The sequence below is a fragment of the Chiloscyllium plagiosum genome, chromosome 19 (genome assembly GCF_004010195.1).
Source record: "Chiloscyllium plagiosum isolate BGI_BamShark_2017 chromosome 19, ASM401019v2, whole genome shotgun sequence".
Classification (NCBI taxonomy): domain Eukaryota; kingdom Metazoa; phylum Chordata; class Chondrichthyes; order Orectolobiformes; family Hemiscylliidae; genus Chiloscyllium; species Chiloscyllium plagiosum.
Window position 1 is genome coordinate 24,344,361 of NC_057728.1, and position 20,375 is coordinate 24,364,735.

Here is a 20,375-nt window from a genome sequence, read left to right on the forward strand (position 1 = left end):
TTTCTGCATATATGCTGCATATGGTTTTGATTTGGTTCTGGCCAATTGTAGTCTCTGTTGCATCTTTGGTGCCAGATTTCTTGCACAGATTCACCCAAACCAACAAATTTGAGGTTCTTTATGCCTGTTTGTTTGAGAGGGAGGATGACTGAGATAACTGACCCTGTCGGAATTTTTAAGAAATATCCATTACACAGAATAATTGCAGTATGCTGAGATATAGAGGGATGTAGGAGTTCTAATGCATGGGTTACAAATGTTCATATGTAGGTACAGCAAGTAATTAAGAAGGATAAGAAAATGCTATTCTTAAGAGGGGAATTGGACATAAATGTAAGGAGATTATGCTTCACTGACACAGCATTGATGAGATCTCATCTTGAATACTGCAAACAGTTTTGTCTGCCTATTTCAGGAAGGAAGCAAATGCATTGGAGTCAATTCACAGGAGCTTTACAAGATGAATGGGTTGTCTTATAAGGAAAAATTAAACAGGCTGGTCATGTTTTTGCTGAAATTTTAAAAAGTGACAAGCACTTTGATTTTTATATGAATCTGAACCATCTTGCAAAGGTGAACTGGAAAGGATGTTTCCTCTTTGGCATATGTTCAGAACTATGAAACAATGATTTAAGATTCAGAGTTGACCAATTGGGATTGAGGTGAGGGAACGTTTTCCTCTCCGAGGGTTGTGCAACTTTGGAACTTGCTGCTACAAAGGCTGCTGAGGCAGAGCATTTGACTATTTTTAAGATAGGAAAAAGTGAAGAACTGCAGATGCTGGAGATCAGAGTCAAAGAGTGTAGTGCTGGAAAAGCACAGCCGATCAGGCAGCGTACGAGGAGCAGGAGAATTGATGTTTCAGGCATAAGCCCTTCACCAGGAATGAGGCTTGTGGGCCAAGAGGGCTGAGAGATAAATGGGAAGGGGAGGGGGAAGGTAGCCAGGAATGCAATAGCTAGATGAAGGTGAGCGTGAAAGTGATAGGTCGGAAAGGAGGGTAGAGCAGATAGGTGGTAAAGAAGATGGACAGGTAGGACTGTTCAAGAGGGTGGTGCCGAGTTGGAAGGTTGGGACTGGGATAATGTGTTGGGGGAGGGGAAATGGGGAAACTGGTGAAATCCACATTGACCCCCACCTTCATCGAGCTATCGCAATCCTAGCTACCTTTCCCCCAGCCCCACCCCCTCCCATTTATTTCTCAGTCCTCGGCCCACAAGCCTCATGCCTGGTAAAGGGCTTATACCTGAAACGTCGACTCTCCTGCTCCTCGGATGGTGCCTGATTGGCTGTGCTTTTCCAGCACTGTTCGACTATTTTTCAGACACGCATAGATTGATTCTTATGAGACAAGGGAATTAAAGGTTAATGAGGAAAATGGGAACGTTGCATTCATAAAACAATCAGCAATTATTTCATTGAATGACTTAAAATGTCGTAAAAGTGCTGAATGACCTATTTCTGCTCCTAATCCGTATGTTCATAATATGCAATTTTTTATTTATTCCCTTCCTATTGTTTCATACATATCACTACACAACTGCAGATGGGAATGTTTTTAAATACTGTTATTAAAGAATTTGCTTAAATGAGTTACTTGAAGCTATTCTTGTGTCCCTCTGAGTAGCTGGCTCAAAAATGGTCTCAGCGCATCCTTAATGTCTGCCCTCCTACTTAGCACAAAAGGTAGTAGAGAAGAGTGAAACTAAAATACTGATCACAAATGAAAATACTAATATATTTTGGGAGCTAAAATGTAACTTGGCTAGCCAATAAATATTTATTTCCTATTAATAGAGGGCAGTATATTTTGTACAAAGATGGAGATGTAAATCAGCCAATGATAAGAGATCGAAAATGGGAGAATAGTGAATTCAACTTTGATGATGTCCCCTCTGCAATGATGGCTCTATTCACTGTCTCAACCTTTGAAGGATGGCCACAGTAAGTAGAAAAAATGTCAATATGTATTATCATGTACTGAATCAAGCAATAATTTGACCTAAATGGTTGCTATTTAATCTTTAAAGCACCTGTCATGGAATTTATAAATTGCAAAAATAAACAAAGTACTAATATCTAAATCATTCCAAGGTACCTCATAAATATTTTAAACATAAAATCAGTTTTTTGTAATATGGTTGCCAACAAAACCTATATTGTTTACGATTATTTTCAACCTAATCTGAGTGGCACACAACAGTGTTTTTCTTCTCATTGATGGATGTAAGCAATATACTCTGGATTCTGTCATGAATGAAACTCAAAGTGACCCCCATCAGTCCTACTTGTAGTAAGGATAACTTCTTTTATCTTCTACTTTGGAATTCCTGTTGAACTGACCACTCAGTATTTCAATCCCCTTTGAGGTTGACAGAGGTACTGCCACTTGTTTTGACTTGTAAAATTCCCAATATAAGATAGGGACCTGCTTTAGGTCCCAAATTCTAGACTAAATGGCAATTTTGGTGCAATGTGAAGTTATCATAAGAGAGTATTACAAGGCCATCCAGGTTTTGGTTCCAACATTAGTATGTTATTTCTATTTCTTGAAAGGACATTTGGAGGCAAATTGGTGGAAACTTAAATTTTAAACTTCAAACTTCAAAATTTAAAATTAAAACCAAACCACTTGTGAGCATGAGAGGCACAACTGCAGAAGATATTGTACCAATAGATAGTAAATACAATAGAAGCTAATAGTTTTTTTGGAAATCCCCTCAGAAATGATGTTGAAGAAGAAACTCTGGAATGTTGAGTACTTCATGGTCTCCATAGCCACTTCACAAAGGCCAACTCTGATTAGGAAATGCAACATTGCATCTCAAAACCATTTTGTAATGCTCTATAATTTTCAGTTCACTTTGATTTTACCAGCCAAGATTCTTTCATGCTCTATCTTTGCTTGCTGTTTTGAGTTCACTCTTTCACATCCTACTCTCTTCTCAACTTTGTGGTATTTAGTTCTGTGTCAGCTGTAAGCTCTCTTTTTCTGTATTCTGTCAAGGGAAACTTCAAGGTCAAGTAGGGGCGGCAATAAATGCTGGTGAGCCAGTGATGCCCATGTCCCACAAGCAAATAAAAAAATTACTGTCTAGTTCAAAGAAGGATATTATTGTTTAAACATTAAAGAAATCATATTTCAATATAAAATGTAAATCTTTTTATCTTGAAAAACACAATAGCGAATCAGCCCCAACCAAGCACTTTGAATATTAAACTGGCTTAAATTAGAAAAGAAGAAAATAACAGAATATGAAGTGGTAGGTAATTTCATTAATGACAATATAATTGTGTTAATAGTAACTACACAGAACATATTACAGCGCAGTTCAGACCCTTCGGCCCATGATGTTATGCTGACCTGTGGAACCAATCTGAAACCCATCTATCCCACTCTCTTCCATTTTCATCCCTATGTTTATCCAATGGCCATTTAAATGCCCTTAAAATTGGCTTACTACAGTTGCATTGCTTTTTTTAAAAAATTATTTTATTTTTATTTTCTGCTCACGCTAAAATGGCAATTTCTTATCAAGCTTCTATCACTTCCCCTGTTGAACAGGCCATGAAATAATGACTGACCATCTGATTTTCTTTTTCCCTCCATGTAGGAAAATGTTGGTTTCTTTCTGTTGAGAACAAGACCTTGTTCTGGAGATGTGAACTAGTGTAAGGGACAGTAGCACAATGCTCAAATTATAAGTTTCTTTCTTGCCATTTCATGCCATTAGAAAACTTAATTCTAAAAAAAACTCCATAGTTTGCAATTGTAATTTACTGGATGTTGCTTATTTAATGGCATAGTCTCAATTTAAACTAAACACCTAGATTCAAAACTGTGAATGGTGCTATAGTCATCATTCAGTCATAGAATAATATCCATCAATTTGATCCTTCTAGATTAATCAATAGGTTCTGTCTTCAAGTTTCATATGAAGTACTTAGCTGAAGGTAGGGAGTTAAAAGTCCTTATGAAGATATTTATATTCTACATTTTCCAACATCTTAGCTGAAACAAACAGTACAATGAAATCAGATGTAAGGGGAGGAATCCAAAAGCATTGGAAGAAATTAAAATGGATACAAAAACATTACCTCTCAGAATAAATTATATATGCTTTATATATGAATAAACAACGATACATTTCTTCGTCTTATGTTTGCAGGTTGCTTTATCGAGCCATCGATTCTCATACAGAGGATGCAGGTCCAATTTACAACTACAGAGTGGAGATATCAATCTTCTTCATCATCTATATCATCGTTATTGCTTTCTTCATGATGAATATTTTTGTAGGTTTTGTCATCGTCACATTTCAGGAGCAGGGGGAACAGGAATACAAAAACTGTGAACTGGATAAAAATCAGGTGAAAAAGAAGTTTTAATATTCAATTTATGTGCTGGCATTATTTATATCTTTTGAATAATGTTATGTGATTGTACCTCAAAAGATATATTACTAAAATCCTTGTATAATGTGTGGCATAAAATGAAGAATAATATTTCATTTATCACATTTTAGTTATTTTCGGTAAAGGTGTTTTTCATGCAAATAGACATTAGTAGTAGGTAATGATTTCTAAAATATTAAGCGCTCCAAATTGGCAAAAGCACAAGTTGGAAGTGATTCATTGCTCAGAAGTTATAGCATCTGACCGCAATATTAAATAGTGATGATCCTCTTCTCTGAAACAAAATCAAATTGAATTGCTACTTGGTGGAAAACAGGATAACCCACATTAATTTGGCCACTAACTAAACTCATTCTACCCACTCCTAGTTTCCTTTCACTGATCTACTCCATTGGAGGAGAAAGCACAGGGAGTAGGAATACTTTTGACTGTTCTAATAAAAATCAGTACATACATAAGAATAATAAGAGCAATAGAAATAGGAGTACGCCATCTGGCCACTCGAGCCTGCAAGATCACAGCTGATCTTTTCATGGACTTAGCTCCAGTTACCTGCCCACTCACTGTAACCCTTAATTATTTTACAGTTCAAAAATCTATCTATCTTTGCCTTAAAAACATTCAATGAAGTAGCCTTAACTGCTTCACTGGGCATGGAATTTCACACATTCACAACTCTTTGGGAGATAAAGGTCCTCCTCAACCCAGTCATAAATCTGCTTCGTTTTATTTTGAGGCCATGGCCCTTGTTCTAGTTTCACCAACAAGTGGAAACAACCTTCCTGCTTCCATCTTATCTATTCCCTTCATAACATTATAAGTTTATATAAGATCTCCTTGATTCTTCTAAATTCCAATTATAGTCCCAGTCTACTCAATTTTTCCTCAAAACCAACCCTTTCAACTCCGACATCAATCTAGTGAAACCTGTCTGCATACCTTCCAGTGCCAGTACATCCTTTCTCAAGTACGGAGACAAAACTGTACATATTACTCCAGATATGACCTCACCAGCAACCTATACAGCTGCAGCATAACCTTCCTGTTTTTAAACTCCATTTCTCTAACAATGAAGGACAATATTCCATTTTCCTTCTTAATTACCTGCTGCATCTGAAAACCAACTTTTTGTAATTCACGTAAAAGAACACCCAAGTCCCTCTGCACAGCAGCAAGCTACAATTTTTCACCATTTAAACTATAATCTATTTTGCTGGTATTCCTGCCAAAATAGATGGACCTCACATTTACCAACATTGTACTCCATCTGCTAGGTCCTTGCCTATTCACTTAACTTATCTACTGTATATCCATTTACAGACTTTCAGTGTCCTCTGCGCTCTTTGCTCTACCACTCATGTTAGTGTCATCTGCGAATTTTGACACACTACACTTAGTCCCCAATTCCAAATCACCTATGTAAATTGTAGATCATTGCGTCCCAACACTAATCCCCAAGGCACATTACTAACCATTGATCTCCAATCAGAAAAAACACCCATTTTTCCCCACTCCTTTCTTTGTTAGTTCACCAATTCTCTATCCTTGCTAATACATTACCCATAACACCATGCACCTTTATCTTTTGCAGTAGCCTTTTGTGCGGCACTTTGTCAAATGCCAATTTGGAAATCCAATATACACCACGATCACCAATTCTCCATTGTCTACCATGCTTATAATGTCCTCAAAGAATTCAAGTAAATTAGTTAAGCATGACCTGCCTTCCATGAACCCATGCTGCATCCACCCTTTGGGACGGTTGATTCAAGCATTTTCCCCACACAAACGTTCAGCTAACAGGCCTATAGTTACCTGCCTTTTATCTACCTTTTTAAAATAGTGGTGGCACATTTGCTGTTTTCCAATCTGCCAGAGCTGTCCCAAAATCCAATGATTTTTAGTAAATTACCACAAGGGCGCCTGCTCTTTCCCACCACGTCTTTTAGTACAAAGAACAAAGAAAACTACAGCACTGGAACAGGCCCTTTGGCCCTCCAAGCCAATCCAGATTCTCTATCTAAACTTGTCGCCTAATTTCTATGGATCTGTATCCCTCTGCTCCCTGCCCATTCATATATCTGTGTAGATACATCTTAAATTATGCTATCATGCCCATCTGTACCACTTCTATGCGTTCCAGGTGCCCACCACCCTCTGCATAAAGAACTTTCCATGCATTTCCCCTCTCACTTTAAACTCGTGACCCTTAGTAATTGAGTCCCCCACTCTGGGGAAAAAGCTTCTTGCTATCCATCCTGTCAATACCTCTCATAATTTTGTAGACCTCAATCAGGTCCCCCCTCAACCTCTGTCTTTCTAATGAAAATAATCCTAATCTACTCAACCTCTCTTCAAAGCTAGCACCCTCCATACCAGGCAACATCCTGATGAACCTCCTCTGCATCCCCTCCAAAGCATCCAAAATACCTTGAGGTTCATTCCATCAGGTCCAAAAGACTTGTCTACCTTTCAACCCCTTAGCCTGCCCAACACTACCTCTTCAATGATAGTGATCATTTCTATATCCTCACTTGCCATAGCCTCCTTATCATCAATTATTGGTATGTTGTTTGTGTCTTCAACTGTAAAGACCAACACAAGATTCCTGTTCAAAGCCTCAACCATTTCCTTATCTCCCATTATTAAATCCCCCTTCTCATCCTCTAAAGGACCAATATTTCGGAGAATCAAAGAATCCTCACATTGTGGAAGCAGGCCATTTAACCAATCAGGTCCACAACATGCCTCCAAAAAGCATCCCACCCAGACTCTATCCCCCTCACCCTATCCCTGTAAACCTGCATTTTATCATGGCTAATCCACCTGGCCTGCACATGTCTGGACACTGTGGCAACTTAGCATAGCCAATCCACCTGACCTGCACATCTTCAGACTGTGGGAGGAAGCCCACATAAACATGGGGAGAATGTGCAAACTCCACACAGTCATTTGCCCAAGGCTGGAATTCAACCAAGATCCTTGGCACTATGAGACAGCTGAGCCATTGTACTGCCCCTACCTTTGCCACTCTTTTTCGTTTTTATATATTTGTGGAAATATTTGCTGTCCATTTTTGTCTTCTGAGCTAGTTTCCTCTCAAAATATATCTTACCTCTCTTTATAGCTTTTTTCATGGATTCCTGTTGACCTTTAAAGATGTCCCAATCCCGTAGTTTCCCCATAAGCTTTGCTACTTTGTATGCATTAGCTTTCAATTTGACACCCTCCTTTATTTCCTGTTATCCATGGCTGATTATCCCTTTCCCTATATCGTTCTTCCTTTTCACTGGTGTTTCCTGTTGCTGACCACTGTGAAAAATTGCTTTGAACTCCACCATTGTTCTTTAATTGTCCCACCATATAGTCTTTGCTCCCAGTCTACCTAAAGCAACTCCTCCTTCAGCCCAATATAGTCTCCTTTGTTTAGGCACAACACACTGGTATTGGATTTTACATTCTCATGTTCTGTCTGTATTTTAAATTCAACCATACTATGATTACTCCTTCTGAGAGGATCACTATGTTGTGGGGAAAATCACCAGTCTTGGAATCAGAATCGGGATTCAATGACAGAGTTTATTGTATAAAAAAACCAGAGCTCTGGGGAGAGAGAGAAAAACATCCGACAGCACAGCTGTCAGCTGCGAGCCTTCTCTTACTCTCGGAGCACATGTCACAATATTTTATAAATTTCATGGTATAATGGTCCAGCTATCGAGTCTTTGTGCAACATGGTTTGTTTACTGAAAACATTACAGAAGTCTATTGATGTAGTAATTGGTCATGATCGTTCTTCCTGCAAATTACTGCAAATCTAAGGTATTAACACTTGTATACAAGGAGTCTCAGGTAGTGAACATTTCCATTGAAGGTGGTGGTTGGACTCAGACACTTCAGCAGGCATGAGACATTACTGATGTGTATTCTCTCCCCCACCGGCCTTAAACTAATTATCTATGCTCTGTGTCTATTGTGCTAGTATCCTGTTGACCTCAGGCAATATCTGTGTATGCTTCGCTGTACTTTTCTGTGTAATGGCTCAGCAGCCATCTTGTGTGCTAAGTGACCAACTTATGGTTCAGCGGTCATCTTGTGTTTGTGTGCCCCATGTCAGCGTGCCCCATGTCAGTGTCAATGCCCACTTCAGCTAGCTATGAAATCATGAATTATTTGTGTCTCATTACACAGGACCTGATCTAGGATAGCTTGCTCTCTTTTAGGTTCCATTGCATACTGTTTGATGAAAATATTGCGGATACATTCTTTGAACGCCTCTCAAGGATGCCTTGACCAACTTGGTTTGACCAATCGATGTATAGATTAAAACCCCCCATGATAATTGCTGTACCATTTTTACTTGCATTAGTTATTTCTTTGTTTATTGCCTGTCCAATCATGATGTTATTATTTGGAGGCCAATAGACTACAATTATTGGTGACTTTTTCCCCTTTCCAAATTCCACCCACATTGATTCAACATTTTTCTCCATAAAATCTATATCATCTCTTATTACAGCACTGATGTCATCCTTTAATATCAGAGTGACACCATCTCCCTTTCCTTCCAGTCTATTCTTCCAAATAATCTGATACCCACGGATATTTAACTCCCAGTTGTGACCACCCTGCAGCTGTGTCTCTGTAATGGCCCCTAAATCACAATGATTTGTGCTGTCAAGTCATTTACCTTGTTTTAAATGCTCCGAACGTTCAGGTAAAGTGCCTCTATGCGAGTTTTTATACCTTTTTGATTCTTAACACCTCCACCAGAAGAACCTTTGTTTTTAAACATTCTCACTTTTTCTGTCTGTCTGGTTTCCACTTGTCTGAGTGCTTCACTGCACAGCTGCTTCTTGCTTTTTAGTTACTCTTTTTCCTTCAGCCCTTGTCCACTCTGCTAACTCAGAGCCTCTCCTTAGGTTCCCATCCCCCTGCCTAGCTAGTTTAAAGTCCACCCAACGGTGCTAGCAAAACCACCTGTAAAAATATTGCTCCTACCACTGTTTGGGTGAAGACCATCCCTCTTGAATAGGTCCCATCTTCCCAGAAATGATCCCAATTATTCAGAAATCTAAACCTTCCCTCCTTTCACTCCTTCAGTCATGTATTGAACTGCCAAATCTGATAATTCTCAGCATCACTAGCACATGGCACAGGTAGCAATCCGGTCCTTGCCTTCAATATGGCCCCTAACTCCCTATATTCAGCCTTCTGGACCTGATCCCTCTTCTTACTTATGCCATTGGTACCAACATATTCCATGGCCACTGCTTGGTGTTGTCTGACCCCCAACACCACCCTGTCAAAATTACCAGTAGCTGCTCAATAACACGTTGGAGCCTTGTACCAAGTAAGCACCTGTTGTCACTAGAGCAGCTGCAGAAGCACTCTCTGTTCCGCTAACAATTGAGTCTGAACGACTACATCCCTAACTGCCTTTTTCACCCCCCACACTGTGCAGCTGGGCATTCTGTGGTGCTGCAGATTTTGCTTTGGCTGCAAGTCCCTGAGGCATTATTGCCGAGGCCAGATCTTACCACAAAGTACACGTTAGCTATTGGGATGGCCTTAAAGGACTTGTGCATTACCTGCTTCACCTTATGCTTGCATTGACGGTCATCCATTCTCTGTCCTCCTGCACCTTTTTACACTGTGGGGTGACCACTGCCTTGTACATGTTATCCACGTAACTCTCATCCTCCTGCATGCTCCTCACTACCTCCAGACCTCGCTTAAGTTCCATAACTCGGCATTTGAATTGAAAGTATTGATGCCGCCTCCTGCACACATGTTGCACAGATGGAGCCTACAGCTTGAAGGAACTGGCCTACCACCTCTTTAATGAACCCAAACAATTACCCATTTAAAAAAAGCTAAATCTAATTCTCACAAACACACACTAACAGTTAACTAATAAGTATAGTAATTTCAACAGGTTATTTGATTAGAGAAAGAAAACTAATGAGTTATAGTCACCCCTAAAACAGCCAATCAAATACAGGCAGTCACTTTGGGATCACACTGAGAGCTCGCTCTCCCTCTCACCAGAAGTTGTTTAGGTCTGCCTCTCTGCTCACTCCATGGTCACCACTCGCACTCCTTTACCAGCCGGAACTCTCGCTGCCAACCTCCTCTCATGATGTCCTGGCCTAGCTGCTCTTCAAAGAAAAAGGTTAACTTATGTCAGATCTACCAGTTGCTCTGGTCTCTGTAATTAAATACTTTGTGTTTTCTCATAGAAGTAGATCTCAGAACAGCAGATATTGCTAGAGAGAAGTGAGAGAAGATTCCTGACTTGGCATGGCATTTTTAGCCAGATAATTTCTCCAGCAGACCAGATGTAATACTCTCTCTCTCTCTCTCCCTTCTTCATTGTCTGTCTGAAACATTGTTTCTTCCTAGAGTGTCTTTTTTAATCAACCTGTTCAGAGATGTTATTACACAACCCTTAGGACTTGATCTTGGGCCTCATAGCCCCAAAGTTATGGATACTACCTCATTGCCACGGAGTCCTGTTTCTTCCTGGCCAGTTTAAGATGTAATCTTCCTTTAGCTAGACACTTTCCCTCTTTTGAATCATGCTTAGGTGGCAAGCTAAGACGTCTACTGTTACAAAACTTACACAGTAAGTTTTCTTTCACATAAGGCATTGGCAGTCCAGAGAGAGCTTGTCTGCCATTTGTGCTTCCCAGCTTTTGTTCTGATCAATGTCCAATTTACATTCTCACAATAATTTGTCAAGGCCTTTGTTATCTCCTGGATAAAAAACCATTACATGATTGTGCATGTCTCTCTGTGACCACGTAGAACTTGGTTTTGCATAGTCAGTTTAGTTGTCTCTTCTTAGTTTCTTCTCACCATTTTCAGTTACAGCTAAGTTAACATTTTGCAAATATGCTAACTCATCAGTTCTTTCCTAAAAATTACCAGACCAAAATGAGACCATTGACTAGATCAGCCATGTAAATATTTCAGTTACATCAGGACAGAGGCTGAAGATTCAGTGGCATGTAATTCATCTCCTGATTTCCAAGCTCTGTCCACGATTGACAAGGCACACATTAGGAGTGTAATGGAATAATATAGATCAGTGCCACTCCACCATTATTCATAAAACGCAATACTGTCCAGGATAAAGAAAGCTGTTTAATTAGCACCCCAGCCACCATTTTAACCATTCACTCTTTCACTTTGGGCATACAGTGACATCATTGTATACTAGCCACAGTTGCACTGAAGCAAGATGTGACCCCTCCCTCGATAATATCTTCCAAACTTGTGAATTCTTCCCCTGAAGAAGAAGAGTAGTAGGAACATGGGGAAGCCACCATTTGCAATGTTTTCTCTGAGTCATGGACCATCCTGATTTAGAATATGTATCACCTTTCTTTCACTGTCACTGAGTAAAAGTCCTGGAACTTCATCCCTATAGCAATATACCTACACCACGACAATTGCAGCCGTTTAAGAAAATGGCTCACTTTGACAGTAAGTGCTGTCTGTGCTGATGATACATTTATTCATGGGATAAAGATAACAAAGAATTCTCATCCACATATTTCAAGAGAGATATAGAGGGACTGAAGAATGTATAACAGGAATCCCAAGGGCAATATGAGAACTAAAAGATTATGACCATCAGATTAATTATAATTAAGGAATCATTAAGGAGTTTGATATATTAGATGTAACAGTCAATTCCTTTATGTGGACTCAAAACTAGATGACAACATTTAAGATTAAACTTAATTCATTTTATGATGGAATAATTTAAAGTGAATAGCAAATATACCTTTAAAGGAAAACTAGATAATTACATAATGGAGAAAGGGATAAAAAATTTTGTAGATGGTGCCAGATGAAGTAGGCTGGTAAAGAGGCTACTGTACAGCATAAACACCAGGAGAACAGTCGGGACAAAGGTCATGTTCTGTCCAATAGTATTCTTTAATTATGTGTATACGTGACCTCTATATGTGTTGTAAATCTTGATGGGTCAATGATTCTGATGCAAATTTACAAAAATAAAAGTCACAACTTGAATCTGCAACCTGATTTTTAAACAGTATACCTTTTGAGGTTTAGTTGAAACTAAAATAGACTCCTAGTTTTATGCCATCTGAAACTAACATAAAATAGAAAATGTAAAGTTCAAAGCTAGTGCTGCTTAATAATTTGTTTGTTATCTCAAAATATTAGGGGAGAAAGTGAGGTCTGCAGAGCTGAAAATGTATTGCTGGAAAAGTGCAGCAGTTCAGGCAGCATCCAGGAAACAGGAGAATTGACGTTTCGGGCATAAGCCCTTCTTCAGGAATGAGGAAAGTTTGTCCAGCAAGCTAAGATAAAAGGTAGGGAGGAGGGACTTGGGGGAGGGGCGTCAGAAATGTGATAGGTGGAAAGAGGTCAAGGTGAGGGTGATAGGTCAGACTGGGGTGGGGGCGGAGAGGTCGGGAAGAAGATTGCAGGTTAGGAAGGCGGTGCTGAATTTGATGGATTTGACTGAGACAGGCTGGGGAGAGGGGAAATGAGGAAACTGGTGAAACCCGAGTTCATCCCTCTCATTCCTGAAGAAGGGCTTATGCCCGAAACGTCAATTCTCCTGTTCCCTGGATGCTGCCTGAATTGCTGCGCTTTTCCAGCAATACATTTTCAGATCTCAAAATATTAGTTTTTTCAAACTGGACTAAAATGTTTGACAGAAAATAAGCTTATGCAATGTTAATAGGTGTCATAGACACTTTTTATAGCATATGATATAATATTTGTTGTAACATAAAGTGCCATTTTTTTCCTGCCATTCACAGCGTCAGTGTGTTGAATATGCCTTGAAGGCTCGGCCTCTTCGGCGGTATATCCCGAAGAATACTTACCAGTATAAAGTGTGGTATGTGGTAAATTCCACCTACTTCGAATACCTGATGTTTGTCTTGATCCTCCTGAATACAATCTGCTTGGCTATGCAGGTATGACAAAGTGAATAATTGGAATTTAGTTACGTTTGATTAAACTGGATTTCTGTTGCACTTTAGATGAAGTAACACTAGTGGAGTGAGAACGGTTCCAAGAAGTATTCCAGTTGAAAAAAGAACATGTATTAATTTAGCGCTTTTTTCTGCAAATGGAATAAAAAATCCTCTGTGCAGACTTTTGAAAAATACATACTCATGTTTTCAATTGTATTCCAACTAAATTATTTTTGGCAACTAAATAATTCTGACTTGTTCCTCATTTGCTACTTATTTATAAGATGTTAGGATATAATTTAGCACCTATGCATAAAACTTCTCTTGCATACAGTGCAAAGAGGAAACATTGGGCAGGAAATGTACACATCAATAAAGGAGACTGACTGCTTTTCCTATCATAGGGAAAATGGAGGAAAAAAAATTGCATGTACTCTGCTGTGGACTTCAACTTCTTTCTAACTGATTTTTTAACTTTATACTTTTCTCAGGCAATGCCTCACATCCAGGTACATAATATTGAAACAAAAACAGAAATTGCTGGAAACGCTCAGCAGGTCTGGCAGCATCTTTGGAGAGAAATCAGAGTTAACGTTTCAGGTCGACTGACCCTTCCTCAGAATTGCATAATATTGAAATGTACCTATTTGGTGATAAAAATCACCTCCATTTCATTTTGTGAGTCATTTACCATTTTAGCAGTGCAGTTGAGGTTTTACTACTCATTTGAGGTGTAGGGATAGAGTGCAGAGTTATGCTGTTTTAAAAATTAAATATTCTCCAATAAAGTTTCACCTGCAGGACAGACCCAGCAGAGGTGATGGCACAGTGGTATACAGTCAGGAGGAACTTGCCCTGGGAGTCCTCCGGATCCCATGAAGTCTCATGGCTTCAGGTTAAACGTGGGTCAGGAAACCTCTTGCTGATTACCACATACCATGCTCCCTCGGCTGATGAATTGGTACTCCACCATGTTGAACAACACTTAGAGGAAGCACTGAGGATGGCAAGGGCACAAAATGTACTCTGTGTGGGAGATTTCAATGTCCACCACCAAGAGTGGCTCTACTTATCCAGCTGGTCAGGTCCTAAAAGACATAGCTGCTAGACTGGATCTGTGGCAGACGATGAGGGAACCAAGAAGAGGAAGAAGCATACTTGACCTCATCTGTCTCTTCCCTGGGGTGGGGGAATCCAGAACTAGAGGGTATAGGTTTAGGATGAGAGGGGAAAGATATTAAAGAGACCTAAGGCACAACCTTTTCACCAAAGGGTGGTACGTGTGTGAAACGAGCTGCCAGAGGAAGTGGTGGAGGCTGGTACACTTGCAACACTTAAAAGGCATCTATATGGGAAATGAATAAGAAGGGTTTGGAGGGATATGGGCCAGCTGCTGGCAGGTGGGACTAGATTGGTTTGGGATGTCTGGTCGGCATGGACGAGTTGTTTCCGTGCTGTACATCTCTATGACTCTTACCAATCTGCCAGCTGCAGAATCATCTGTTTATGACAGTATTGGTAAGAGTGACAAACCACACAGTCCTTGTGGAGATAAAGTCCCACTTTCACATTGAGAGTAATCTCCATCGTGTTGCGTGGCACTGTGACTGTGCTAAATGGGACAGACTTTGAACAGATCTGGCAACACCAAAACAGCAGGTTTGTACTCCAGCACAATCTGGAGGACTTTGCGAGAATCTATCTAGGTCTGCTTTAAAAAAGAAATTTACTGACTTCATATCTAATGCCATTCCAAAGTCTCATAACCCTCTAAGAGAAAGAAAATTTCCCCTCATTTCTGTCCGAAAAGAGCAACCCCTAATTTTTAAACAATGCCTCCTAGTTTCCAGGCTCACCCATAAGAGGAAGTGCCCCTACCACGCCCACCTTGTCAAGTCTGTTCAGGATCTCATACACTTCAAACTTCTCACCACAAATTCTTCTAAATACTAGTGGAAACAAGCCCAATTTATTTAACCTTTCTTCATAAGGCAACCCATCCATTTTATTGAACCACCTTTATTTACAACATTTCTTAAATAAGGACACCAAAGCTGCACACAGTATTTGAGACGTAGTCTCACCAATGCCCTATATAACTGAAACATAACTTCCTTAATGTTCAGTTCCTCTCATAATAAGGAATGGAGTTCCATTCGCCTTCTTTATTATTTGCTCTATCTGCGTTCTAAACATTTTGTGACTCAAGCAATAGAACACTTTGATCCTTCTGCACTTTGGAATTCTGCAGGCATTCACTGTTGAAGTAATACTGTTTGTTTTTATTTTACATGTTCAAGATGAACAACTTCACAATTTCCCACATTATACTCCAGATCTTTCCTACTCATGTAACCTGTCCACATCGATTTGCATCCCCTTTAAGTCCCTTTCACAGCAAAATTTCCTACACATCTTTGTTTCATCTTCAAACTTAGCTACCATGCCTTCATTTTGCTCATCCAAGTTATTGATATAAGTCATGTGTGCATAAAGGTAAACTGGCCATAGTCTTACCAAACCATGGGGTTACTCTCTCTCAGAGAGACAGATGACTGGTGGTGATTTAATCTGAGAGTAATCACACCTCAGGAGAGGGGAGAGGTTGAGAAGGTGAGTCTTTAATGGTAACCTCAGCCTTTGCAGGAACTGAACCATGTTGTTGGCATCTCTGTGTTATAAGCCAGCCATCCAGCCAACTGAAATTAGAGCACAATCTCTGAAGTTCACAGATGCAGAGTAAAATGTATAAGCCTAGAAGCCTTTGTCTGATTTTCTCTGCTTTTCTATATGTTCCTACATTGGCAAAAGACAGGATAGCAAAGTTGAACCTCCAACCAGATAAGCTTATCCACTAAATGAAACTGTTGTAGATTAGTGACAGACTGATTTATATGATTAGTCAAAAGTCCCTTTCCAATTTCACTTTATTGCAAAGTAGGTCTGAAGTGCGAATGATTTATGCCAACTTTTTAACCCTCTGTTCTTATAAGTTGTGCTCCATTAATATCGCACTAGACTTGGCACTGAAATTCATGTAAAGTTATCAGTTACCAATAAATGGGGCAAGGAAAATATTGGGTTGGTGCTTTTGTGTGAATTTTAATGACATACTAAGTCTTAATTAACTAAAAGCAACCTATCTGGACTAAAAATGTAATTTGAAATTTAAGAGTTTTATTTAGCTGTTTACTCATGTTTACTAATTTAGATAAATGTTATTGCCTTTTGCTGAAGAAGGGCCTTATTGAAAAATATGTGGAGTCAAATCATGTGATACAAATCTCTATTTACCAATTTAAAGTTAAATTTACTTGTTCAGAAACAGGCCTATTTTTTATTTTCCATTTACTTTGTATGCAAAACAGAAATGAAAATGGCACAATTGTAAGAAATGGCAAATAGAAAGTGGCTTTGCTGAAAAAAGGCGATTCACTTATATGCATAATATTCTTCCTTTAAAATTAGTAGAACTTAGTGTAAATTAGATTCTAAACAAATGAAATAGATTTTATTTAAAAATGAACTGCTCTCGTAATGCTGTCGTGAAATGTTAATTCCTCCTGAAATCATGGATTTTTATCTAATTCTTTGTTTCTTTTTTCTAAGCACTATGGCCAATCACAGACATTTGGTCAAGCCATGGATGTCCTTAATATGCTCTTCACCGGGCTGTTCACAGTTGAAATGATTTTGAAGTTAATTGCATTCAAGCCCAGAGTAAGTATTGAAAATAAACAACAAAATTGCATGCTGACTTTCTTATCTAGTTCAAATAATAATGCTTAATCATGAATGATTCTTAGGACAAACTCAATGTTACATTCAACACCAGATGGTATATATAAATGCATAATTATGAAGCTTGGTCGCACAATAATATTCTGCTGTCTATTGATGCTAAGCATACAATGACCTGATTCAACACACTGTACCCCAATGTTTTACACATTGACCACCTTTACATTGGAGCTACTTGCACTTGAAACAGCTGCTAATATAAATATTTCTAAAATTCCCAGGTTATTTTATTTCATCCCTCTAATTATTACCACTGAGAACATATTATAGTAGTGATTAATATTGGTGTTTCCGTCACTTTGATTTGAAAAGTGAACCCATCTCTAGTTTTTCCAGTGATGGACTCTCTAATAGGAAACATTGTGGCTCTGAACTTAACTTGTGGGTAAAGGGAGCTAGAGACTGATGTGGGAAACAAAGTGTCTCAACCTTGGCAGCTTTGGGCATTGAGAGTAACTTTATCTTCTGATTTCTTTGGCATGTAATCAGTAAGTCTCTAACCTGGAGCTAGTGTTAATTTTCATATGGCAATACATTATTTATCCTTGCAGTCTAGGTTGTGTTGTGATGAATGAGGCCTATTTGTTTGGTGCAAGGCTCAGAAGAATACCCCTGATTCAACTGATACTACTAGAAAAATAACATTGTATACATTCTGGCACTTATTCTCACCCCATCTGCTCTGACGGCCTGTTGGAAACCCGCTCTTGCTTTTTTACATAACATTTACTACTACTACTACATTCCTATCTCCTCCACAACTTGAATGGCTCCTATGCCATGGTGCTATGATTAATCCTCCTTGCAGTTCACACTCCCATCCATATAGCTTACAAGAGCCTCATAAGAGTTGGACAATTGCAGAGGCTAAAGCTCCTCAAACATAACCCCCTAGGGTCACCATATCTGCCTTACCTATAGTCACACCCCCCTGACCTTAACACAGACCCAATTTGAATTACCAAGTCTCAGAGTCTTCACTTGATCCTAAGAGGTGTGACCGCCTCTTGAAGCTAGGTATCTTATAATTTTCCCCTTCCCTTGGGTGGTGCAATATCTCAGAATCCCTACAGTGTGGGATCAGATCATTCAACCCATTGAGTCCACCTCTCCAAAGAGCACCACACCCAGACCCACTTCCTTACCCTCTCCCTGCAATTGTCATCACTAATCCACTTAGTCTGCACATACCTGGAAGCTACGCGCAATTTGGCAGAGCCAATCCACCTAACCTAGACATGTTTGAACTGTGGGAAGAAACCGGAGCAAACACACACAGACACGAGGAGAATGTGCAAACTCCACACAGATAGTCACCCGAGACTGGCGCTGTGAGGCAACAGCGCTAACCATTGAGCAACTGTGCCACTATTTTTGCAGTTCAGACTTCAGCTTCTCAACACAAATCTGAAGTTCCATAAGCTATGGCTCTTTTGACAGATGTGTTTGTTCTGGATCACCTTGTTGTCATGCAGCTTCCACATGCTGTAGCAGGTGCATATCACCCATCCTGTCACCTGTATTGCATTTCATTTAATTTGTGAGTTGATTTTTGGGATTTCCTGGTCGTTACCCTTTTTATTTAAAACTGAAAACAAATGCCAGAATCAAGCTTACACCTAAGAAGCTATCTTTAAGAAATAAAGTGAGAAGAGAAGACTGAAAAATGTAAATACAAGCTGAAAATCTTACTTTTACTTTTAAGACAAGAACTATCAACCAATCCTACTCTCTTAATTGGCTCTTTCCCTTCATTTGCATCACATTATGGTTCACAATGTCACTACACTCCTGGTTCCACAGTAGGTAGGCCTCTCAATCTGTACCTTTCATCCTCTCCAACACCTCTCAGCTTCTTCCTTGACCAGAGGCCTTAACAATTCCCGTCCACCATTACTCTTCTTCACTTGACTAAACTTCTTCTCTCACTGAACAATTTCTCCTTTAATTGAGAAACAAACTTGTAAGGAGATCTCAGCTATCTGTAAGAATAATAGGATCGTTAGTAGGGGATTTTAACTTTCCAAACATAGACTGGAATTGCCATAGTGTTAAGGGTTTAGATGGAGAGGAATTTGTTAAGTGTGTACAAGACAATTTTCTGATTCAGTATGTGGATGTACCTGTTAGAGAAGGTGCAAAACTTGACCTACTCTTGGGAAATAAGGCAGGGCAGGTGACTGAGGTGTCAGTGGGGGAGCACTTTGGGGCCAGCGGCAATAATTCGATTAGATTTAAAATAATGATGGAAAAGGATAGACCGAGTCTAAAAGTTGAAGTTCGAAATTGGAGAAAGGCCAATTTTGATGGTATAAGGCAAGAACTTTCAAAAACTGATTGGGGGCAGATGTTTGCAGGTAAAGTGATGGCTGGAAATTGGGAAGTTTTCAGGAATGAGGTAACGAGAATCCAGAGGAAGTATATTCCTGTTAGGGTGAAAGGAAAGACTGATAACTATAGGGAATGCTGGATGACAAAGAAATTGAAGGTTTGGTTAAGAAAAGGAAGGAAGCATATATAAGATATAGACAGTAGAGATTGAGTGAATCCTTAGAAGAGTATAAAGGAAGTTGGAGAATACTTAAGAGAGAAATCATGAGGGCAAAAAGGGGACATGAGATAGCTTTGGCAAATAGAATTAAGGAGAATCCAAAGAGTTTTTACAAATACGTTAAGGACAAAAAGGTAACTAGGGAGGGAATAGAGCCCCTCAAAGATCAGCAAGGCGGCCTTTGTGTGGAGCCGCAGAAAATTGGGCAGATACTAAATGAATATTTTGCATCAGTATTTACTGTGGAAAAGAATATGGAAGATACAGACTGTAGGTAAATAGATGGTGACATCATGCAAAATGTCCAGATCACAGAGGAGGAAGTGCTGGATGTCTTGAAACGGTTAAAGGTGGATAAATCCCCAGGAACTGATCAGGTGTAACCGAGAACTCTGTGGGAAGCTAGAGAAGTGATTGCTGGGCCTCTTGCTAAGATATTTGTATCATCGATAGTCACAGATGAGGTGCCGGAAGACTGGAGGTTAGCTAACATGATGCCACTGTTTAAGAAGGGTGGTAAGGACAAGTCAGGGAACTATAGACCGGTGAGCCTGACGTCGGTGGTGGGCAAATTGTTGGAGGGAATCCTGAGGGACAGAATGTACATGTATTTGGAAAGGCAAGGACTGATTAGGGATAGT

The 20,375-nt window shown here is 39.5% G+C and overlaps 1 protein-coding gene across 1 annotated transcript in view; it reads left to right on the forward strand.

The window, feature by feature from the left end:
- The window catches only part of cacna1c (calcium channel, voltage-dependent, L type, alpha 1C subunit), an 890,104-nt gene that overhangs the window by 647,277 nt on the left and 222,452 nt on the right, over positions 1-20,375 (forward strand). Inside the window, exons 26-29 of the mRNA XM_043708872.1 lie at positions 1,798-1,944; positions 4,170-4,371; positions 13,224-13,382; positions 16,992-17,102. Of these exons, the coding sequence (XP_043564807.1) occupies positions 1,798-1,944; positions 4,170-4,371; positions 13,224-13,382; positions 16,992-17,102 (619 nt within the window). The remainder of the gene's footprint in view (positions 1-1,797; positions 1,945-4,169; positions 4,372-13,223; positions 13,383-16,991; positions 17,103-20,375) is intronic.